Source organism: Taudactylus pleione, unplaced genomic scaffold (assembly GCF_031769625.1).
Source record: "Taudactylus pleione unplaced genomic scaffold, aTauple2 ptg000019l, whole genome shotgun sequence".
Taxonomy (NCBI): Eukaryota; Metazoa; Chordata; class Amphibia; order Anura; family Myobatrachidae; genus Taudactylus; species Taudactylus pleione.
Window position 1 is genome coordinate 11,209,184 of NW_028284421.1, and position 25,265 is coordinate 11,234,448.

At 44.7% G+C, this 25,265-nt stretch overlaps 1 protein-coding gene across 4 annotated transcripts in view; it reads left to right on the plus strand.

Moving 5' to 3' along the window:
* The first annotated feature begins 2,270 nt into the window (after window positions 1-2,270).
* The window catches only part of TJP1 (tight junction protein 1), a 423,870-nt gene continuing 400,875 nt past the window's right edge, over window positions 2,271-25,265 (plus strand). For 3 of the 4 annotated variants that reach the window (XM_088445452.1, XM_088445464.1, XM_088445462.1), the window contains exon 1: window positions 2,280-2,365. In XM_088445452.1, coding sequence (XP_088301578.1) covers window positions 2,304-2,365 — 62 coding nt within the window. In that variant the 5' untranslated portion in view covers window positions 2,280-2,303. Of the gene's footprint in view, window positions 2,366-25,265 lie in introns of all 4 variants that reach the window. The other variant, XM_088445442.1, reaches the window with a different exon arrangement.

The window sequence follows — 25,265 nt, forward strand, 5'->3', positions numbered from 1 at the left end:
TTATGGCACACATTACTTGTTCCAGATCACATGGTTATGGCACATATTACCTGTCCCAGATCACACAGTTATGTCACACATTAATTGTCCGAGATCACATGGTTATGGCACACATTACTTGTTCCAGATCACATGGTTATGGCACACATTACTTGTCCCAGATCACATGGTTATGGCACACATTACTTGTCCCAGATCACATGGTTATGGCACACATTACTTGTCCTGGATCACATGGTTATGGCACACATTACTTGTCACGGATCACATGGTTATGGCACACATTACTTGTCCCAGATCACATGGTTATGTAATGCATTTTTGCTTCCAGTTTACATGATTATGCCACACATTACACTGAAAAAGGACACAAATTGATGCCCCTGGCTGGAGCTGACCTGGTCACGTTACTGGGAAAGTTCACGTGGCCTGATGGGGGCTCCTATGTTAATCTCCTTACTGGCACTGACATGTTGCAAAGATGCACGGAGGAGCCACCGGCAGATGTGGCCTCTCTAAGCAGCGACTTTTTCAGCATTGTAATAATACTAAAGAAAACCCACTAATTGGAGCATTGCTGCTGTGCGGCCAAGTCCGCTAGTGGCTCATCTTGTGTGCTGGACAATGTGTGGGCAGGCCATCAAGTTTGCTAGGCCATTCTTCTGGAACAATGGCTGCCTAGGAAATAGCCAACAGTATATGGCCTTTGCCCAGGGTCTTCTCTATTTTATGCACTGAAACAGCTGTTGGGTCTTCCCACATCGTGCAACTGGTCTAGGAGAGTAACATGATGAATTATATTTTGGTTGGAATTTCTACATACCTTTGTTCCCAAGCACATAGCCAGTACTTGACATATATGTACTATCTATCTATCCATCCATCTATGAAGTCATTGGTTCTGTGTGTGTGTGTGTGTATGTATGCATGAATATATATATATATATATATAAATTCATTCATGTACTAGGCTTTGGTTTGTAGAAGTTGCTAGGTGGGTATACACCTAGATGATGGGTCGGCCAACCTACCTAATAACTGGTAAAGTTGTACACACTTACCAGTCATTCGGTCGATGTGCCTGCACTGACATCACAACTGGGCGGGCATTTAAACTGCCCAACTGAGATGCCGGTCACCGGCGGGTCCCTGCAGCAAGTGTATGGGCGGTTGGCAGATCGCCTGTACACACAGCCGGACATGCTGATATATCTGCAAGATATATCGGCATCTGCTGTGCTGCAGGGCAGATGCGATATGTCTGTGAACTACGTCTGTACACACCCGCTGATGCACTACAGATATATCTCCCCTTTAATGGAATGGGTGATAGATAAATAGCAGATAAGCTGCGTTCTGCATCACTGCAATGTGCAGAAGCAGACGCTGAACCACTAATGATATATAGAGCCCTTAATCATCAGCCATTACACAAAACCAAAGAGTCTTATGGAATTTTCAGGATCACTTGTAAAAGGACAGAGAGAAATATTTTGGTTGGAACTGTAAGGTGTTGAAGAAAATATTTGAAAAGTATTTGATTTTGTCATTATGTGTATAACCAGACAACTCAGATTAAGCAAACCTGCAAGCAGTGAACCAATCACATCATTCTGTAGTGTTCCAGTACAGGTGTTAATCCTGCTTGCTAAATATCACTCTTTCAGTTACCCATTTTTTCCTATTAATATTATGGAGAAAATAAAAAAAACCGGGACATAAGCCTTAGATCACCTGGAAGGTTGTACTTTGGTTGTTACTTTGGTTGGTATACAATAATTGCTTAATGTGCTTATTGCCGGCACCCAGCACTGCCCCCTCCCTTGCCCATTGCAGTGATGCCAGAGAGAGGGGACCAGGATGCTAATTTGGAAGTGATCACTAGGTGTTTGGAGCCACAACCTCATTAGACCTAAACCAACAGAGAGGGGATTAGTGGCTCGCTATTCTAGGCGCTAATAGGATTGCTGGGGGAGCACGGGAGGGAGGGGAGGGAGAGATAGACGGAGGCAGCAGGCAGAGGAGACTGAGGAGGGAGGAAGGATGGCGCTGCCACCTCTAGCTGTCACTGTTATCTCTATCTGCCGCTCACAAATGGCGCTCTGCTGACAGGACACGCCGAGGGGAGAGCGGAGCACAGCCCGGCACAGGGAGAGAGAGAGACCGGGGTCACAGGGCAGGACGGCAGATGCCTGGGAATCCCAATTTCATGATCGCATGCAGAGGTCTGAGGGGGGGCATCGGAGGGGAGAAACAAGGGGGGAGGCAAAATGAAATACCAGAAATACCTGACGGTGCTGCAGATGGCGATTGGAGTGACTCCTTCCAACAGGGGAAACATCCTACCTATTAAGAGGAGGCTGTGGTGAGTGTCTCCCTATTGTTACTGGTGCCATGGCGCCCCCATCACATGCATCCTGTGTCTGATACATAGCCTGTATGTATGTATATATATAGCTAGCACTGTGTCTGCTCCATTTATCATGTGTAGTCTGCATGCTGCATTGGGTCTGTCTTATTAGCATCATGCACAAGGCATATGGCAGTATAACATTGTATGTAAGGGTCTCATGCACATGGTATGGAGAGGCTGTGATTGGTGCACTGAAGGCATGGACTGTGTGTGTGCTTCTTTTTGTCCTTACAATACATAATGTATACTGGATCATATAGGTATTACAAGTGCAGATAACACACAATAGTTTGCATCTTAGCACATAGAGTAACACTGATTGCTATAATTTAGTTGCATTAGTTCACTGCCCATGTACACAGTTGGTGATTGCATGTGAGCCATAATGCATTGTATATGTCATGCATGCTGACTTGAGATGAGTGATGGGGCAGTAGTTTATGCATACCGTATTGTTTAAATGACTGATGGCTAGTGCTGGGTGTATATTACAGTGTGGGCCGCAAAGCATAGTACATGTGTGCAATATTATACACGCTTTAAGGTGATTGACCACATTGCTTGTCACTAATGCTTGGGTGTAGGTATAAAGCTTCTCTTTAAAAAAATAAAAAATTTTTTTATATTGCTTTACATTTTTATGGTACTGCAGTACAAAGACAGCACTACTAGGAAGTAACAATCATTTATACACATTACCAGTCACAAGTGTGTATACTGTTGGATGTATTTTTGGGCAAAATGTATGTTTTTTAAATATAATTGTGATGATTTACTGCTCCCCAGTATTGTAAGTGGCCTCCTCTTTCTATAAAGCCTGTGCAGAGTAGCAAATCAAAACATTTGCCAGATGAGCAGCTGATGTGTTCTATGGTCATTTCTCAATTAAATATATAATCATTACATTACACACATAAACCCACTGATTGACAAGCAATATAACGATGAATCTTTTGTTGTAATGCCTGCGTTATAGTCTGCAATGATCTAACAACATGCTGGAATCCTTGAGACCAGGCATGGGTGAATTCCTTCACCTCATTGTACAGTGTGTAATGTTTTATTATTATGCTGATTGTTGTGTCTGCAATGCAGAGAAAACCTACTGAGGATATCAGTGTACATGTGCACACAATGCTGAATTCTGTGTGTATTCTTTTATAATGTTTATATATACATGGGTGTATATGTTATTGAAGAGCCTCTACAAATATTTTGCTAGTCAGGAAAATATATTTTAACTTAAAAATAATAAATACATTGTAAAATTACAACAAGATTTCCTGATTGTACAGTATACTGATTCTTAACTTGTAGTAATACAAAGCAATACTATGCAGCTGTTATTATTTTTTTATTGTTGGTGGTATTATGTTGTAGTAAATCCAGGCTGGCCAACCAAGAACTCAGCAGGACCATTTAAGGGATTTTCCACCTTCATATGACTTTGTTTACTGACATATCCTTCTGCAACCTTTACCCAAAGCATTGCTTTATTTCTCAGGCTTCCTGCTGTGCTTCTCGTTACCTGGATTCATATTACCAGGCAAAAATATTTGTTCTACAGATTCAGTTGTATCAAAGTAGAGAATGCAGTACAGTTCTAACACATCACATGGCAACACAATACTCTAATGGTATAAATGCATAGCTGAAAGGTCCAGAAGGAAGCCAGAAACTTATATATTTTTAAAAAGATAGTGTATTGCATACAAAACCAGTAGACTAAAGTAGAATGAAGGTGTGTTGAGGGAAGGTATCTATCCATCCATAGCTTTTTGACTCTGAGGTTACTGAGGATACATACAGTGGGCCTGATTCGGAGATGTACGCTAATGCAATCGCAACTGCATACACTCACGATTCGCAGTTGCTAAAATATGCTATTGCCTTCCAAAGCATAGCCGAGCATAGGGAGGCCCACTGCTGCCGTCTCATATCTGCCCGACGACGTGCAACAGCGTAAACATCTGTACCATTGACGCAGATCAGGCAGTCACGCAGCATATAAGTCAAGTCTGACAAGTCGCAAACACCGTGTCTCTCCTGACACGCACAGAGCTCTCATGCTGTGAAGGCGATCGCATTGGCTAATTTATGCACATCCATGAAATGGCGATTAAACAGTCCGAAACGCCTTCGTTTTTCTAACCACCCCCAAACGCTGACTACCTATCACTCACTTTGCGAGTGGCTCCTATATACGAGAGTAATCGCGATGGAATCGATGCCCGTGTGCAGTGCAGCGTTCACACATGCGCAATAGCAAACAATCATTCCAACTGTAAAATATTAACTTTGCGAAAATCTCTGAACCAGGCCCAGTATAAAGTGGTATATCTATAATGGGTCCAGGGGGTCCCTCACCACACACTCGGCACCCATTTATTATACTTACCTCTCCAGAGGCCTGTGTCGGCGCTGCACAAATCACCGGAAAGATAGCGCAGCAGCCATTTTCCCAGAAATTTATGTGTGTGCAGTTGAAAAATCACCGGCAACATGGCACCCGCACAGTATCAGTCTACTTATCTGTGCTGCCCATCAGAGAGGATGGGTCCCACAAGGAAACTGCACATCGGCCCACTCCTCTCTTATGCAGCCCAAGTACATATATACATTATACATACATGCACACAGCTATTGTCTCAACATATTTGTAGTGTGTGTGATTGTGTGGTATAGAATTTAGACTGTAAGCCCCACTGGGGAAGGGACTGATGTAAAATATGAAATATTCTTTGTAAAGCAAACTATAATATGTTGGCACTATATAAATAAAGGCTAATAGTAATATTAAGTTATAATAATTGAACGGGTAACATTTTTTATTTGAGTTACTCACACAATGATCATCACCTCCTTTTTGTACATTTTATAGAGTTACTGGGCCAGCTTCAGAGATGGACGCAATCCTTATTTATGCAGATTGAGTGACTGATGGCCATTGCACATACATGTCAGCAGCACTGCACATGCTCAGCGATTGAATTGCGAATACGTTCGTACAGAGGAATCACACGCAAAGCGAGTGACAAGCAGTTAGCGTTTGGGGGAGGTGACGGGAGTGGCTAGAGAAGCGCAGGCGCGTCACTGTTTTCTGGGCATCCATAAATTAGCCACTGCGTTCTTGCTCGCAGCAGGAGAGCCCTCAGCATGTCTGGAGACCCGCTGTGTCTGCGACAGCTTAGACTTACTCAGAAGGCTGATGGCCACCTGGTCTGCGTTCGATGTTTCCAATATTTCCGGTTTTGTGTGTGAGCGGCGGATGTGAGATGCTTTCAGTGGGCGTCTAAGCACTGGACGGTGAGTGGATCTGTGGAATATTTTCGCAGTTGGAATCCGGGAGAGATTGCAGCTGTGATGGCACATTTGCGTCCATCTCCGAAGCAGGCCCACTGTTTTCTGCCCATGCACTGTGGGGGGGGGGGGAGTAACGTTAACCAAAAGCTTTAAAAAATGGCATCTATTAAAGTGGCCTCCTCATGGTCATTCACCATGGCTTTTATACCATGAAGTCAGTTTATTTCTCTTGACCTTGGATTCAACACAGCTCAGCTCTGCTCTATTCACCATATACAACTGTAATAAGGTACAGTAGTTTTGGCCTTATGAAAGAAATAGCAACAAAACTTAACAAACTCTGTCTATCTAGATAATAAAAAGCACTGATAGAAACCAGTGCCGATTCCTAACTTTTACCTGGGGCACGGGCAACTGTTCCTAGTGTGCTGCCATGGTAACTGTCAGTGTTTAATACAACACTTGCAAATGCTGCCTGACAGTTTCCATAGCAGCACACTGTGAACTGGTTTCTTCCTTCCTGTTTTCAGTGAAAGCAGTTACTGTATGTGCAGTGGTCTCAGTTCTCAGTTGTTTCATTATCATTGGCTGATAGGGGTAATTTTCCTGTCCTGCTGTGACCTCTGAGCTCCTTGAGCTTATTGCAGACAGGAAACTGAGTGCAGAAATGTTATCCATATCAGCCCAGAGATTCCTGAGACAGGCATGGATTTTGATACCTAAAAGAGGCTTGTCCTAGGTTAATACGAACATGGTCCATACAGATTGGTTCAACCTTGGCAGCTTTCTGGTTTGTTTGAATGGATGGAGAATGTGGCATCATGTGTCTTGATTTTATAATAATAATAATAATAATAATAATAATAATAATAATAATAATAATAATTTTTATATATATAGCGATTTTCTCCATCAGGACTCGAAGTTGCTTTCATTTTCCAGTCAGGGATGTTGGTAGGCATGATTTCACCAAAGGCCACTGAAGAGAGAATGAATAAATTACATAAAAATGACCAGAAAGTTATCTAGAATGTACTATGGTTGCTATATTGGGGTTTTCAATGTAGAGAAGTCTCTGGAATGGAGTTGTCAATGTAATGTGCTATCAGGAATGTGCAGAGGTCACTAGAATAGAGTCTCTAATGTACTGTACAAGGGAATAATAGCTAGTGAGAAACAGCCTATATTATTTATACAACATTCTTATATAAAACATTATTTTTTTTCCCCTTTATTATAATTTTTATTATGTTTTATTATGTTTTTTTAATTTAGATTAATTGTACCCATCATTATTATTATTAGCATTGTTATATTTTATGTATATGGCGACATGGCAGTGCTGTACACGGGTTGGGTATGGGATCCCGGCGGTGGGATGCAGCAAGCAGAATACCAACAGCGGCATCCCGACAGCCAGAATCCTGACAAAATTAGGTAAGTGTACTAACCCCTAACCCTAACCCATTTTTCCCTTAGCCTAACCCTATCCCTCCTGCAGCCTAACCCTAACCCTCCCCCTAGTGCACAACCCTAAACCTAACACTCCCCTTAACCCTGATACTTACCGTCGGGATGTCGGCGGTCGGGATCCTGGAGCCGGGATCCCGACTGCTGTCTGGATTCCAGCGCCGGTAATCTGAGCACTGGCATCCCGACCATCGGGATGGTTACTACATCCCCTGTACAGAGATGAAACAACACAGTTATACATCAGGGTAACAGTGAAATACAAATATACAACCAAATGCATTGTGGAGTATGGAGAGGAGGAGTAGAGCAACTCTGGACTGCTAGTACAGGCAAGTAGTGATAAGTTGTGAGGTATAGAGTGGGGGTAGGAAGTAAATCAGCCCTTTATGAACCTGTAACTAGGAAATGGGCACAAAGTCAGGATCAGAGGACTAATAGGACACAGGAGAACAACAGCACATTGGTGTCAGGGATTGTGCTAGGAGGAGAGAATGAGGGAAGAGGGTCCTGCCCATGAGGGCTTACAGTCCAAGAAGAAAGTCTGTAACTTGGTCTTGTGTCGTGTCCCTGTTAGCTGCACTCCAAAATAATTAAATAAATTTATTTAAAATCACCAAAGCACTGCCAAAATGAATATGAATATATATATTCAAAAAATAGGGTAGTACACGGCGCTGAGTCCTGAAACAGTTAATGTGATTCCAAAGTAATATCAGTCCATCAAAAGTCGCACTCCCCAAACGTATAGGGTGGCTGCTCCTACTCCCATATACTGCTGCCCAAGCAGCGTCAAAATCTGTAAAACAAAAAAGGGTGGAGAAAAGAGCGCCTCCTAGTGCATTAAATATGTAAATGATGTAACCATCACCAAAGATAATCACCCTCTGTGTAGATGGGGGTGTACCTTAAACGGTTTGCAAAGCGTGCTGGGAGATGTAGTTCCAACTTCCACTTCCCTGCCTGGCAGTGCTGGCACTAGTCCGGCTATACGCGAATAAGATTACTGCAGATTCACTTTGGTCTATATGGAGGGAAAAGCCTGAGGGTTTCCAGAAGTTGGACAAATAAGGAATCATTGTGATTGTTCTTGCTGTTGAATAAGTGGTGAATTCCACTATATAAGGTACACCCCCATCTACACAGAGGGTGATTATCTTTGGTGATGGTTACATCATTTACATATTTAATGCACTAGGAGGCGCTCTTTTCTCCACCCTTTTTTGTTTTATATATATATATATATATATATAATGTGTGTGTGTGTATATATATATTTATATATATATATATACATACATAAGTCCCCAATATGCCGGCACTCAGTCAAAAACTGCAACTTCCTCTGGTCCCGTCCATAGCATGTCATACATCTCAGCAAAAACGAGACGGCACTCAGAGATTTGTTTAAAGACAAAAGGACATATATTCAAAGAAGCATCAAGGTGACGTTTTGAGGTGCAACCCTCTTTCTCAAGCCTCCAGCATTACAGCACCAAAAAGTTGCTTGATGCTTCTTTGAATATATATTCTTTTGTCTTTATACAAATCTCTGAGTGCCGTCTCGTTTTTGCTGAGATATATACATATATACATATACAAAACATAGTTAACTTAATTGCCTAAACATTTAACTTATCTATTCAAAACTATTTAATCTACTTCTTACTACAAACTATAGAAACTGTTAACTGTGGTTAAAATCGTGTTTACTATTACCTTTGATATTTTAATTTAAACAATTTCCCTTTAATGCTAATATTACCTGCTAAATATTATTATATTTAAACAATTGCCTATATGGTAACAGAACCAGATGGAATTCCATTCATGCTCGTGGATGATACCTCTAAGGATACCTTGACTGTATACTTACGCGATCCACTATTCTAATGAAAGATAGAATGATGATTTCTAAGATAAGAAGAGAAGGATCTTGTTATTAACTATCACATTGCATTGCGACTAAGATGCATTTTCAGCCGAAAAAGAGGCAGTAGAGACGCTCGGTGCAATTAGAGTTGCATGGCACCTGGCTGCTCACTCACGCCACTCATGGAGTATTTAGACTAGTTGTATGAGTACACATCTGTAGTGAGAGGGGGGGGGATAATTATCACTTTACTGCAGCACACAAGAGAATGATCTTGGTTTAATGCAAGCTACTGAAACCATTTAAAATTTTATCCAATTAAGTTGGTTACATTTTAAAATGGTTTAAGTAGCTTGGCAGCCTGAGCCAGGTCATAGCCTTAATTAATCTACTGAAAAAGCAGATAGAGAAGCTGAAAGAGGATACAAAACTAATTGATTCCGCTAAGTATGTTAGACTTGTAGATCAAGTTCTTTACTTGCTTTGCCAGGACTCAACGGTTTGCAACATTTTGCAATTGGATCAGTACATTTTGGAAATCATGCTTGATGCTAGGATCTGGCAAAGATCTTAAGAGATGCAAAAAGCTCAGTGCGAGAAGTTGTCAGCTCAAGTGACACATGACATGATTATGTCTTCTGCTTCAGTTTCTTCTGCAAATACTGCTGCTAGGAAAAAACTGACCTTTTCCAAGAGACCCACTGTTGATTATGAGTCCACTGAGTGCACCAGATTGAAACATTATGACATCTGGTCAGGCTTAAAAGAATTGTCCACATATATTGACACCTCTACCATGTCTCATTCTGATACAGTAGTCCTCAATAGAATGGTGGATGATTACTTTAATGATAATGTACAAATTAGCATCTTACACAATCCCTTTGGAAACTGGAAGGAAAAAATGCAATTTGTAGTCCCAGACTAGCTATGGTGTACTTAAGCTGCCTACCCTCCAGTGTGTACTTGGAAAGAGTGTTTAGCACAACCAGGAACTTTGTAAGAAATTGAAAAAGGAGGCTACTTCCACAAATTGTGGAAAATGGCATAGGAGGCTACTTCCAAAAAAATGTGGAAAACATGTCACCCCCGTTTTGTGGGCATGCTGGGGACAGGGTTTTCAGATGCAGACTGCCTGGCCTCGGTTGAGCCGTTCCATTGCCCATTCTGAGTAAGCTGAAGCTTACTCAGTTGGGTGATTCGCAATGCAATGGTGATCCAATGCTGCATCTTCAGACACAGTACTTCGAGCTACAATGCTAGCAGAAAGAGTCTTTTGTCATCCAACACCTCCTGCTGCATTAGCATATGTTAGCATTGCTGCTGCGTTTAAAGACACAGCAGCGATGCTAACAGCATATATCTCTGAATCAGGCCCTATGATGAGTACAAATCTTCCAAGTTGCTCATTTCAGCTTTTTCTCCAACAGTAGATGTTGAAGTGTCAGCTCTAGCTTTGCAACACTCTTCTAGAGGTCACAGCAGCAGCATACATCTCGTTCTAGACAACCTCTTGTCTCAGGCATTGATATTTTGTATTGCCTTTTTCCATTGCTTCACATCTATCCCCTTGAAACATTTTTTATTTTAGAAACTAATTCCTGCACCCACTACTTCTCAAACACTTCTCTTTACATTTCACTTTTGCAACTTTGCTCATAAATTTAGCAGCTGTGTTCTTTTACCTGTATTTTTGAACATTTAACTACACTGTCTCTATATCATACAGCCTCCACTCCAGATTTCATCCCCCTTATTACCTCAACCACACCATGATCACCTTTACTTCAACCACCCCCCTTATTAAGTGTCCACATAATCCTTTACTTTACCTACTTTTTCCACCCCTGTCCTCCCCCTTTATGCTCCTCCACTTGCTGTTCCCTCCTCTGTCTCCTGTCCAACCCTCTGCTTCTCTCCCCCACCTTTCCTGTTCCTCCATTCTCAACCACCTCCCTACCTCCATGTCCTTACTACCCCACCACTAAACCCCACTCCCTCCTGTCTCTGCCTGCCTCTCCCATGGCTGTCAAGAGAAATCCTGGGTCTCGGTACAGCAGCTTCCAGGAGCCTCTGGCTGCACCTCTTTGTGGGTGTGTCTAGCATGTGAGAAGCACCCGCTCACAGGAGCATGGCACAGCACCCAGCAGCTAGGACAAAAGTATTCACTAATAGGATGGCAGGACAGTCCCATAATAGCTGCATTTTTAGCTGGATATATTTAGATGTTCTAATGTAACAGACAAAAATGAAAGTGCAACAACTTTATTTTGTACATTTCTCATGTAAATAATACATACATAAAATATATTTTTTGTTATAGAGGTAGATGAACGAAGAACTTAATTTTGACATAGCATCAGATCATTTTAAAAACACACATTCTGCAGCATATATCCTAACCCACTGCTCTATGCTCTTTCCTCACAATCTACCCCATCTGTGTCACCCCTGTCTGTCTGCCCCTCCCCTTTAGAATGTAAGCTCTCACGAGCAGGGCCCTCTTCCCTCACGTGCTTCTCCTTCCCCTACTTATACTGTCATTTACTCCTAAAGGCCCCCATACATCAGAGATTGATTGCAGCAATCGTGCAATTTGCAATCGATTGTGTATAAAAATCTTTCTCTTTATCAATCGATTGCAGATTGCAGAATTGCCACAATCGATTGAAAAAGGGAAAGATTTTTATACACAATCGATTGCAAATTGCACAATTGCTACAATCAATCTCTGATGTATGGGGGCCTTAACTTCAAATGGCACCTAACACTTGATTGCTGATGTCCTGCTGCTTATTTCAGTGTTATGCCGCAATGTTTATATACCATGTCCTTGTCCTCCATTGTTTTGTACTGTTAATAACTGTTTTTCTTGTGTGCTCATCTATTTATGTACTTTGTAAGGCACTGCGGAACCTTTATGGTGCCATATAAATAAAGGATAATAATAATATTAATATTGCAAGACCATCAATCACTATCTTCTCGTCCAGACATATAGGCCCTGTTTCCTGCAGCTTCTCCACAGATACAGAGTATGATCCTCCTTATCATCCATTATTGTGTGTGTTTGACAGGCAGCATATATTATTATTACTGTACTATAATAATAATAATAATAATAATAATAATAATTTTATTTATATAGCGCTTTTCTCCTAAAGGACTCAAAGTGCTTTACATTTACAGTACAAAATACAAAATAAGCTTAAACAAGGGACATTAGTGAAATGCTTGGGTGAATAGGTGAGTCTTGAGTCTATTTTTGAAGGATTCTAGAGTGGAGGCCTCTCGAACTGTGCGGGGAAGTGAGTTCCAAAAGGTTGGAGCCACAAAACTGAAAGCTCGACCCCCAGACGAATTCCGTGAGATTCTAGGTACTGTTAATAGTCCTACGTCAATGATCGCAGTAATCGAGTGGGACAGTAACTCTAACTTTATTGAGGGTTTTGGTCCTAAATCAAAGCTATATTAACATTTGAGGGTGGTTTTGCCAAAACCAAAACACAATGATAATTTAGAACCAAAACCCAAAGACGGGGGTCTGCACATATCTCTATTGTTGACCAGTTGCTTGAGACTTGTTTTAGAAACTACACAAGCTTTTATTGCCATCTGCAATTGTATTTATTTTTCCTATCTGATTATAAAATGTAATGGATTTGTGTCATGTCTAATGATCAGGTCATACTGGGTAGTTTTTAATATCCTATGGGGTCTATTAAAATAGCAGTGAAAAGCCCTTTATCAGTGACTGCTGCCTCCTATTCATAGAAGGGGTTACCGTGGAGAAATCTCAGATTTCTCCAGTGGTACCCCTGATAAGTATACATATTGCTTCCCCATACAGTATGATGAGAGCAATTCATAGAAGCACGGAAAGCTCAGCTTTCTGTTCTGCTTCTAAAAATGTTTTCTCCATCTCAGGATGGCGTTAAAGAGCCTACTGAGGGGAGAAGAGCAGGAAGACAGCTGTCTCCCTACCTTCTCCCTGCTCTCCTCGCCCCCTTGACCGGCAGCAGCCAATCAGAGGGGCCCAGGGCATATGCCGGATCATCTCCTATTGACTCCTGTGTCCACTGCTGTTCCAGTGCCCCCTCGCTCTGCCCTACTGCTGTCGCCCGTTGTCCCAGTCCCCCTCCCTTGCTCCTAGCCTCTGCCACCGTTAAGGTGACCTGGTCTCCTCTGTACTTTGCTGCTCGCTGCCCCAGCGCCCCTCCGCCTCTGTTTCTAATCATGCCGCCACTATGGTGACCCAACATATGCCGGGTACATCCTTCAGATTGCCCGCTGCCCCAGTGCCGCTCACACACCCCCGCTCTGTTACTAACCATGGCGCCGCTGGCTGGGGCTGAGTTGCTGCCCGGCAACCCATGCATCCTGCAGTAATGGGTGCCATCAGTACAGGCTGGAGCTTCACCGCATGCGCAATATCCAGACCAGATGCTTCGCTGAGGAGGTTCAACATTGTGGGACATCACAAGATGGGTAAGTATTAGTGAATCACTGGGTTACTTCAAGATATATTGCATCAATATGATGTGATCTGTCTCGATCGTTACTGTGACCTACTTTTCCATCTTTATGAATAGACCGCCATGTCTTTAAATTGCTCAATACAATTGTGTTGTGATCATGTACAGTGATTATGTGAAGCAGGTTTAGAGGCATAGGTTTATATAGAGTATAACATAATTGTATTATGATTGTATCCAGTGGTCAAATTGGGTGTGGTACAAAATGTAGACAGAATATCTACACCAGAATGTCTGAGTGTCGACATTAAAAATGTCAACGTTATGTCGACATGTACGGTATGTCAACTGATATTATGTCAACATTACCACTGTGTGGATGTCGACATTAAGGATATCAACATATCCTCATAAAATTGAGTATCGATATTCTGTCTTTTGACATTATAACCATGTCGACATAATGACTGCATATCGTCAGGTAATAGGTGATTGTAGAGTCCTGTCTATATAAATCTACCTTTTGTTCATGTCCAGTGGGCAAATCTTGCTGTATGTGTACTATGTCTGTATAGAGACAGTAATCGCGCCGAGCGACAAAATATGTCGGTCCCAGGGACCTGACACTTTACAAAAATGGGGACCTACCTGACCATTTCTGGGTCCCATCATAATTTATGCTTTAGACCTCCCCACATGCCACCACACTTCCCCACATACCCCTAGAATGCCCATCTGATACCCCCAATAGCATCAGTTTTGTACACAGAGGTCAGACTCACAATAAGATAAGGGGAGCAGGCTACAGGAGTAGGAGGTAGGGAGCAGGCTACAGGAGTAGGAGGTGGGGAGCAGGGAACCAGAGGAGGAGGTGGGGAGCAGGCTACAGGAGTAGGAGGTGGGGAGCAGGCTACAGGAGTAGGAGGTGGGGAGCAGGCTACAGGAGTAGGAGGTGGGGAGCAGGGAACCGGAGTAGGAGGTGGGGAGCAGGCTACAGGAGTAGGAGGTGGGGGGCAGGGAACCGGAGTAGGAGGTGGGGAGCAGGGAACCGGAGTAGGAGGTGGGGAGCAGGGAACCGGAGGAGGAGGTGGGGAGCAGGGAACAGGAGTAGGAGGTGGGGGGCAGGGAACCGGAGTAGGAGGTGGGGAGCAGGCTACAGGAGTAGGAGGTGGGGAGCAGGGAACCGGAGTAGGAGGTGGGGAGCAGGGAACAGGAGTAGGAGGTGGGGAGCCAGGAACAGCAAAAATCAGGGAGTTAGAGGGCCTGATTCAGAGCCGGACGCTATTTGCGGATGGTCGTTCCTAAAAAGGGGCCGGCTATTTAAATAGAGCGTTCACTTATTGACGCCTCTATGTCTGAGCGAGCGAACAAAAAATGTGCTCGCTATTTTGTAAAGATGCCCCTTTGCCGTTCGCATCACACGTCATCTCCGGTATTTATTTGATTAATTGGGTACATCGAAAGGCATCTGAACTGCTCGCGGTGCTTGTGGTAGGTTTATCCTACCGCAATCACTGCGAGCAGTTCAGGCTAAAAGACAACCGTGACATGGTCGATGACGCTCCTTTACTAATTATGCACTCCCATTAAACGCCCTTTTTACCATTAGGCACGCCTGCGTTCGGATTTCCACTCCCCCGTTTTCAAGCACCTTCCCCTGTTACCACCCACAAACGGTACATTCTGCCAATCAAATTAGCAGCCCCTCGCTGTTTTGCGAGCGCTCGATTTCCGACTGCAATGACTGGTTTGCGCATGCGCATTACGACCCATATGCATGCGCAGTTGTGCGAACATCGCTCATAGCGAACGAGCGGCCGCTTACGAGCGGCTCTGAATCAGGCCCTGAGTGTATAGGTGGAGGGGAGCTGGGGACAGGAGGAGTAAGCGGGGACAGGAGAAGGGGCTGGGTGCCATTGGGTAATAGATGTGGAAAGGAGGCTGGGATTAGAGGCAGAAAACCTGGAACTGCTGGGGCCAGGCGTGCTGCAGTACTCTCCATTCTCATTCACAGCGCTAATCTGTCTCTCCGCCCCCCTGTCCAGCCTGCTGCTGGCTTCTGCTCCTCCATGTGAGCCTGATCTCCGCCTCCAAACATAAGGAGGGGCGGCACCGAATGACATTACCTTCAGACCCTGTTTGTATTAGCAACACCGCCACCACTGCACATAATAACTAAACTCCCACCGCACCTAACCAGCCCCCACCCGCTACCGCACCCCCACCGCATTACCGCAGAGCTATCCGCTATCCACTTACCTGTCCCAGGGAGTGCAGCCACATGCGCAGTGTCTTGCCTGGTCCACAGGCCTTCTGTATACCGGGTGCCGTCCTCACTCCTGGGGCCGGGCAGCAGTCTTCACTCCTGGGGCCGGGCCGCAGTCTTCACTCCGGGGGGCCGGGCCGCAGTATTCCACACCAGTCATCACATATGAGCTGCTGCTGGTTCCACCCCTTGTTATTGTTCTCCCTGCAGCTTGGCCAGGGGAGTCATCAATCATCTAACCAGGAGCAAGGGGATTGGTCTACAGCGGAGCACATCCCCGGAGACATTCCCATTTTTAAAAAGAGAGCCCCAGGTCCTCATTTGTGGGTATAATATGTGGTATATCGCATATTTGTGATCACTGTAGAGAGTTATAGAATTTTGATCATGTGCAGCGGTCAGGTTCTTGTGGGGAGGCAGGGCCGTAACTAGGGGTGTGCGTGAGGTGCCGATACCCTGGGAACAGAAACTTTGCTGCCCTACACTACCTGCATTTGGCTTGCAGGGTACTCAGAAAGACTTTTGGAAACTCTGGACATGCACCCTTCAGCCTTTACAGCAGCCTGGAGTGTCCAAGAAAGCTTGCGGCCCTGTACCCTTGGCAAGATGTCATGTGTTCATGGAGCGGGGGTGGCGCAGTGCACCGTAAGGAGATATAGGGGTAAATGGATTATAGCGGTATGTATATAATTATAGCGGCATGTATTTAACTCTTATAGTGGCAAGTACAGTATATAACTCTTCCTGCTTCGCCTCTTTACCAAAGTGAAGCAGGAAGCACCACCGATGAGATGTATGAACATCTCATCTGTCGTAGTGAAGACTTCCCCCTCCGGCGCTCCCTGCCTGAGTACATAGCGCATTAGCCTAGTGCACTGTGGAGCTCATTCAGACCCGCTCGCTAAGATGCATACTCTCACTGCTGCCGATTGTATGCATTGTGCGCATGCGTATGCATCGCAGTGCGCATGTGCATACCTTAGCGAAAGTTCACAATTGGAGCGAACGAGCGGCTCTGAATCAGGCCCTATGTCCATTGATTAGGATGTTGTGGGGAGGTGTAGTGTTCTATGGGCCTGATTCAGAGGCACTTGCTGTTTGTGAGCGCTCGCTCTGAATCAGAGCTGGGTTTTTATTTCGGCCTCCGGGCTGCTCGCTAAGCTGTGGATGACCACCCACAACTTTTACGAGCGGCCTGGCGATGGTCGCGATTATCGTGACCATCGGGCTTGTGAGGATTACCTGTAGTAGGGTCTCAGCTCTCGCAAGCCCGAGTGGACTTCCTGCTAATAGAGCAGGAAGTCCACTACTGACATCACGAGTGATGTCAGTAGGGCTGCCCACAAACGGCAGGCGTTCCTAAGGAAACGCCTGCGTTTGTGCAGCCACCCCCCCTCACGCCTATAAAACAGGGCAAGCTGTCATCAACATCGGCAGCTGCACCATCTTGCGTCGCTCGCTGGGTCTCGCGCATGCGCACGCCGGAGGTGGCGCACGTGCAGTCGGGAACCATCTGTGCGCTCGCGAGCGGGTCTGAATCAGGCCCTATGCCTGTACAGAGGGCCTAATTCAGACCCGCTCGCGAGCGCTGAGCGCTCGCAAGTGGGTCGATGTTGGGGCAGTGCGAATGTGCACGACTGAGGCGGCTCCGTCGTGCACATTCGCGAGACCCGGATAGCGACGGGCAAGCCGTCGCTCCGGGTCTCACTACAAAGGGGGCATGCTGTTGATGGTGAGTGACAGCATGCCCCCTTTGGTGGGCGTGCCGGGGGCGTGGCTGCCCAGACGGAGGCGTTCCCATGGGAACGCCTACCATCTGGGGCCGGCCCCACTGACATCAAAAGTGATGTCAGTGGGAGTGTTTTCGGGTCTCGTCGCAAGCCCGTTGGTCCCGATGGTCGTGACCATCGCGACCATCTTTTTGGCCGCTCACTATAGCTGTGGGTGGTCACCCACAGCTATGCGAGCGGCCAGGAGGCCGCTCTAAAAAAAGAGAAGGAGAGCCCTGATTCAGAGCGAGCGCTCTGAAAGAGCGTCCGGCTCTGAATCAGGCCCAGAGTGTTATAGAATAGCATTATGAACATGTCCAGTGGTCAGATTATTATTTGGAGGGATAGGGGCTGATTCGGACGTCTTCTGCCACGGTCACGTTTGCTAGTGCTGCATCCTATTCTGATCATACTGAGCATCTGGCATCGGCGCTAATCAGTCTCGGGGCAATTTCTCAATATGAACATGGCGTCCTGTGTCTGCATCTTTAGACACAGCCGCAGTCAGCGACAGACCCGGTGCACGCCGGCGTCTGGCTAGCCACCCCCCTGTTGCATCCCCGGAATGCCAACTGAAATCCACAGCTCTTGGGTCCAAATTCGTTCTGCGCTTCTCTCTGGTAATCATTGAGACAAATACACAGTGTGACTCAAATGCATGCGCATGACTGGTGTGCTCATCCGAATCAGACCCATAGTGTTCTCTATCTGCATATAGTGTTATAGATTGGCATTATGAATTTATCAGGTTGTTGTGGGGAGGTGTCACATTCTGTGTCCGTATAAGTTATACGGACACAGAATGTAATGTTTTATAGATTGGTATAATGATCATGTTCATTGGTAAGATTGCTGTGTTTTGTGTCGATTTGTTGTGTTTCTGTGATTTGGGTGTTATTTTGCAAATCAGAGATTTACTAAAGCTCAAATTGACAGAAAATCGCAAGTGACACATGACTTCACACTTCAGTACACGGCAATACACTATCGGACCAGACATCGTATGGTTAACATTGGGCCTGATACAGATATGGACGGTATTGCACAGCCTCAAGAAAGCGGCTGTGCAATATCGTCCAAATACAATGCAAATGGAGCAGGAGGGGTCTGTAGGAAATAGACACTTCCTGCATGCATTTGGGATCTGAGTGCAATGTCCGTAGACACTGCTTCGGATCACCATCGTTACCGTCGGTGGTGATTGTTGTTGCCCTCGGCCAGGCTGAGTAAGCTGAAGCTAACTTGGCCTGGCCTTCAGAACCCCTCTGCCAGGTCCAGGAAGTCTGCATCCGATGAAGCAGACCCTGGGCTTGGCATGCCTACAAAATGGGGGTGACACTCCCCCGTTTTGTAGAATGGTCCCAGTTGCAGCCTCCACTCTGCCCCCAAATGACGCATGTCCATAATGCTGCAGCTAGGGGGGGACTGCGAGTAATCACGCAGGACCCCGAACATCGTATATGTACGTAAACCATTGAGTTTCTAAGTGGGTCCCTGCACTAGACAATGGTGAAACGCTGATTGGATAGGAGTTGGACATTCTCAGCCAATCAGCGGAAGCTGCAGTAGAAACCGCCTGCTGATTGGCTGAGAGTGTCCTATTCTTAGCCAATTAACGCTTCACCATTGTTTAGTGCAAGGACCCACCTGGGAGCGGACAAATCTTGGGTAGGCTGTACATAGTGTACAGCGTGTCCGTAGGCTCGGGTGTTTGCGTTTTTCTATTTTACCAAGACCCTGGACTTCTACATGAAGAAGGGGTGGTAGGGGGTACCCTGTTGGTGGTGCCTTTGATGTGCTGAAGAAAATACTGACATTTTACTATAATATAGGAATTTTCACAAACTATTCACCTGCTTTTTGGTGTAGAATAAAGCTGTAAATTGTATGGAAAGTTAATATGGGTTCATTTGTGCTGCTAATTGGCTAGCAAAAACCTTGTGGCTGGTCGTGTTAAATTGCATTTAGCCGCATTGATCCCTGAGAACGGGATAACATGGCTAACCGAATATACCCCTATGCATTGCTGCAGCCTTTCATTTGCCTTTCTTCCTGCTCTTTGCAATTATCTATTGCATTTCTCCATTTGCCCTCTGTCACCATTTCTTTCTTTCTCCGCTGCTTTGCTGTGCCTGTTCCTGCTCTCCAACCTGTCCCTGCTCATGGCTGTGTGTAAAAGAAACTTTTTTCTCTTGATTTCACAAACCCATTCCCAACTTCATCCTCCCCACCTCCACTCTCATTCTGAGTCTTTTCTGAAGCAGCACTTGCTTTCCTTTAGACTTGTTTATTCTTCTCCATCCATGATTACGATCTGCATGGCTGCTCTGCAGACTGCTCCAGTCAGCCGGTGTCTTAAGTACTCTTCACACATTGTATGTACGGCACGGCCTTCATGTTTGTGCCTCACAAGCAGGAAGCCTGCAGAGCTGGTGGCTAAGCTGCTAGGCCTTGAAGCTTGCATCGGGTCAGGGGGTGGGGGCTGGAAGCCGTCCCCACTTGCTGTGTAAGTATGGCTCTTTGCTATCTTCTCCTAGGTGGGATTTCATTCAGTGTGATGTCCTCTAAATGTTCCCATGTGACTGCACTGGTCGAGCAGGTATTTAGCCGGCCTGCCGTATTATAGAATGGCATTACGATCATGCCCAGTGTTTAGGCTGCTGTAGGTAGGTTTCAGTATAGAGTATTCTAGAATGGCATTATGATCATTCAAAGGGCAGGATGTAATAAAAGGTAAATGCGGGCAAAAACTTGGCCACATTTTCCATATGTAGCAAGATCCGGAATGCGATACATTCTGGAGCTTCAACTTGGTGGGCAATGCCATCTTTAGATGGTGTTGCCCAATAGAAGTCTATGGGCTTCTTTTCGCGTTCTGCACTGAGAAGGATCCAATCGGATCCCTCCCAGTGTCCCCAGCGGTGCACTCATCATTCTACCCATGCGCAGAGGGACTTCTGGGTCATAACCCCAGAAGTCCCTCTATCGCAAAGGACAACTCTTATCGGGAGAGCTGTCCTTTGCACATTCCTAGGTACAGATCAGCGTTTTTATGTACTCAATAAGTGTGTCGGGATGTGTTCTCTGTCTTTGTATATTGTTAGAAAATGGCAATATGATAATGTCATACTTACTTACAATCCCAGAAGGTCCGGTAGATTCGCAATTTTTTGGTTAGTCCCACAGACCTCAGGAAGAGTGATTGATCTCCTACATCCCACCCACTTCCTAGTGAAGTTGGCAGGATGGGGACATAATACCGGGAATTGCAGATCCATAGAGAGTGGATTGGGCCGTATGGCTTGATTTGCATCATTTTAGCCCTGCCCTCTCCCTACGGTCCCGAGATTCACGGCATTTTGCCACGGCATGGACAGCGCCTAATGAGGTGAAGAACCCGGCCCCACTCCAGGAGGGGTCATCTGCATCTACTCTTTGGGATTCTCCGGGAGAGGAGAAATTAAAGTCACAAAGTATAGATAATAGGCTGCTGTGAGGAGGAGTAGTAGTGTAGTACTTTGTTTCATACACAATATGAATTAAATTGCCAATAGCAAAGTATGGTTACTAATTTTGTTTCAACTTGACCAAACTTACACTGTATTTACGATTACTGACTTTACTGTTTACTGATTTAGCTGTATGGTTTCTGCCCCCGAGGATAAGAACCCATGGTGTTTACTATTAGCTCCTCTTTGCATTGTTTGTAAATGTATACCTGCTATTGGTTATTTATGCACCACTGTAATACTGTATGTCCCATTAGACTTACATCCAGAGCGGTCTTGAATGTCCTTGTCCTTGGAGCATAAAGATTCCCTAAGTTAGTCATTGTAAACGGTGCATGAGGATGTTGCAATATCCAACACTGCTCTAGTGTGTGTATGTTTGGCTGGATCTTGCCTAGAAAAGTTAATCTGATAATAATAATAATAATAATAATAATAATAATAATTTCAATGTTGCCTTTGTAATGTCAGAGGTGCACCAAGCTCTTCTAGTTTATGGTTCAGTGTGAATGGTTCCCGTTCATAATACTTTGATGTTACTTCCATGTGTGGGGCATTATTTCAGCTTATCTTGTCTCTGGCAGTGGGCAGGAGAATGAGCCCCTATGTGTGCAGTTTGCTATATCAGCTCATCTCCTGTATGCTTCTAATGAATGGCTGACAGTACAGTTCTAGTTACAGAACATAATATCCCAGAAAGAACGTAAACAGTTCCACTTTTAGTCTTCTTCTATCAAACTAATTAACATTTGACAGTTTGCAGATATCATACATGCGCTTGAGAGGCAATGTATATTGAGCTCTTTTTTTTTTGCAAGATACACTGTTTTTTTTTAGACTAAGTGGGGCCAGCTTGTCATTGATTCTCTGTCCATCATCAGATTGCAATTCCTAACACAAATTCTCCGCTGTTTGCTCCAAATGTAGTGATTGAGCCTACAGGAAACTTAAAAAAAGAATTTTACAGCCATTGCTAACTTCTGTAAGATGTACACTTGTTTTTTTTTCTTTACCATAAATGAAAATTGCCTATTTTGCATTGCTCAACTTGTACAGAGTCCTTTTTTGTAACTAATTTATATTTATTGTCACTACTACTACTACTACTACTACTACTACTACTACTACTACTACTACTACTACTACTACTAATTTAATTGAAACATTATATTAAGTTTGCATGCTGTGCTGTGTGACACCAATGGGCCTATAACTGTAATTTATTTTATTGATGCTTACTGCTTAGTTGTGATTTGTTTTTTTTAAACAAATTTTTTTTTGAAGCGTCAAATGTCACATTTACAGACATTGCAATGAACAATAATATAAATGTTCATAAAAAAAAGGAAAACAATGATCACAAATAGTTGTACAATAGTGCAAATGGTGTATAACATCATCCAAACAGAAAAGAGAGGACCCAATAGATTCTATTCTATTTGGAATCATTGCTATACAAAAGAAAATTAGAATAGAACAACAAATTTAGTTGTGATTTGTAATTGTTTTATTGCCATGAGGTGTACATGATTTTTTCAGGCCTTATTCATCTACGGAATTCAGCTAAATACTGACCAGACTGGGTCTGGCTCACATTGTGATAGGAGTCCCCACTGTGTGGTTCTCTCTGTTAGAGGGGCACCAGGCAGCATGACATAGGGGCTCTATTCATCATCACTTAATTTTTACAAAGCAGGTGAAAATGTTACCTGCAATTGTAAAAACGAAGTTATCAGGGCATTCATCAATAGGTAAAACAGGAGATATCTGTGATATCTCCTGCTCACCTTCCTCTGGCGGAATGGCCCCATGTCCCCATACACTAGTATGGGTACAGAATTCATCAAGCTCCAAAAAAAATACAATATTTTCGGAGCTTGAGTGTGGGAGCATTTGCCATCTGCAGATGGCAAGTGCTCCCGCTACCCGTTCATTCCCTATGGGAAGAAGTCCCGGGTTGCGAAGAGGCATCCTTTCAGAATCCTCTGCCCCTGTCCGGCTCCTTTCACCGGACTTCGGTGCTCTTGTGCGCATGCATGACCTGTAGGTCACGCATGCTCTCTTGTCTTACTGCTTCGATTTTTGGATCAGCTGTCTCCGCACCGGAGCAATGATGAATTGCTTCGACGCTTGCATCGAAATGGATTGTTTATTATTGGAGTCTATGCCTGATTCAGAGCCGGACGCTCTGACCAGAGCGCTCGCTCTGAATCAGGGTCGGCCTAGCTTAAAATGGAGCGGCCCCCTGGCCGCTCGCATATCTGTGGGTGACCACACACAGCTTATGCGAGCGGCCAAAAAGATGGTCGCGATGGTCAAGACCATCGCGACCACCGGGCTTGCGACGACACCCTGCACTAGGGTCTCGCTGCCGCAAGCCCAGGAGTGCTTTTGGCTCTGTCTGGGCAGCCACGCCCCCTGCACGCCTACCAAAGGGGGCGTTCTGTAACTCACCATCGACAGCACGCCCCCTTTAGTGCGAGACCCGAGCGACGGCTTCCCCGTCGCTCGCCGGGTCTCGCGCATGCGCATGACGGAGGCGCCTCCGTCATGCGCTTGCGCATTTGGGTAACATCGACCCACTTGCGAGCGTACAGCGCTCGCGAGCGGGTCTGAATGAGACCCTCTGTTCGGACCCTGATAATTAAAATAATGAATATACCCCATAGACTGGTGCTTGTTGCAGCTTTTGTGTAATGACCCTACATTGCTTACCATTTTCCCTTAGTGTAAGGGACCAGTTAAGTTAATGAATGATGATAATGATAACTACATATATTTACCACTGCAGCATCATTTTAAAAAAAAAGAATGCCCTCTTTATTTCATTGAGACTGCCCTCACCTATGGGACAAATTGTCTAATATTGATGAAGTCAAAGGCCTCGTCTCTCTGCTCTTGCTCCTTGACCTCTCTGCCACACAGTCGACCACGCTATTCTCCTTGACATCCTTCAGCCCTATGGCCTTTGTGACACCATCTGTTACTGGCTTACCTAAAACGCCTCTGAACATATCTGCTCCTTCAGCCTTCAATATCATCTCTAGTCTGATTGCATTAATCTACATTTATTCCCCTGACCTCTCCCCTTATATCCTCTTCTACAAGTCCGACTCCCTCTCTTCCACCTCCACTTGGATGGCTAAATGTTAATTCTAGCTTAACATAACCAAAACTGAGTTTATCTTCTTTCCACGGATTGGGTACCGGATGCCAGAGCACACGTGACCGGCGGTCAGACCACCAACGCTGGAATCCCGACTGATTTGCAATAACCACATCTGGAGGTAAGTTAACCACACCTTCCCCGACCCCTCCCCTCCCGCAGCCTAACTCTAACCTCCCCTCCCGCAGCCTAACCCTAACCTTCCCCCCTTCAGCCTAACCCAAACCCTCCCTCCTCCCCCTCCCCTCAGCCTAACCCTAACCTTACCCCTAGTGCCTAAACCTAATCGGGATGTCAGTGGTCGGGATGCCAGTGCCGGGACTATGATACCTGTCGGGATTCTGGCGCTGACATTTTGAAGGCCGACATCCTGACTGTCGGGATGCCAACTAAATCCCTTTCCACTACCAATGTCATGTACCCTCTTCCCATTTCTATCACAGTTAATAATGTCATTGTCTCGTCACACCACCAGGTCCGGTGTCTACTTACTGGCTGTGGTAATGAGGTCTCTAGGGCCACCACACTGGCATCCAGTGGAGGGACTGTAGAGACCAACTAAAAAACCAGAGTGGCACTTGTCAATTAGCAGCTATTAAAGGAGAGTGTTAAACTCCCTAAACTCCTTGAACAGAGTAAACAATATATAAATAGGAAAACAGCACTTGTGGGTATCCAATAATCAACCTAATATAAATAATGTATATATACGGCTTGGTTAATGTAAAATATACATATTTAATATAAAAACATAATAATACAACACGTCTCATTGAAAAACTGAGTAAACATTTGCATGATATATTGCTTATTAATATGCATAAGACCTGTTAAAAAGGCAATAGTGTGCAAATATTCCGATGAATGATTAATCTAATAGCCCAAATAAAGCCTGTAAGAATCACTGATTCCAAGGTAGAGATTGGGTTTAGGTTATTAACTGAAAGTCCTGGTTTATTATCCAGTAAGTAGAAGAAGTTAGTATTACCCAATGTGATGTTTCCAAATCAGCAAATAGCCA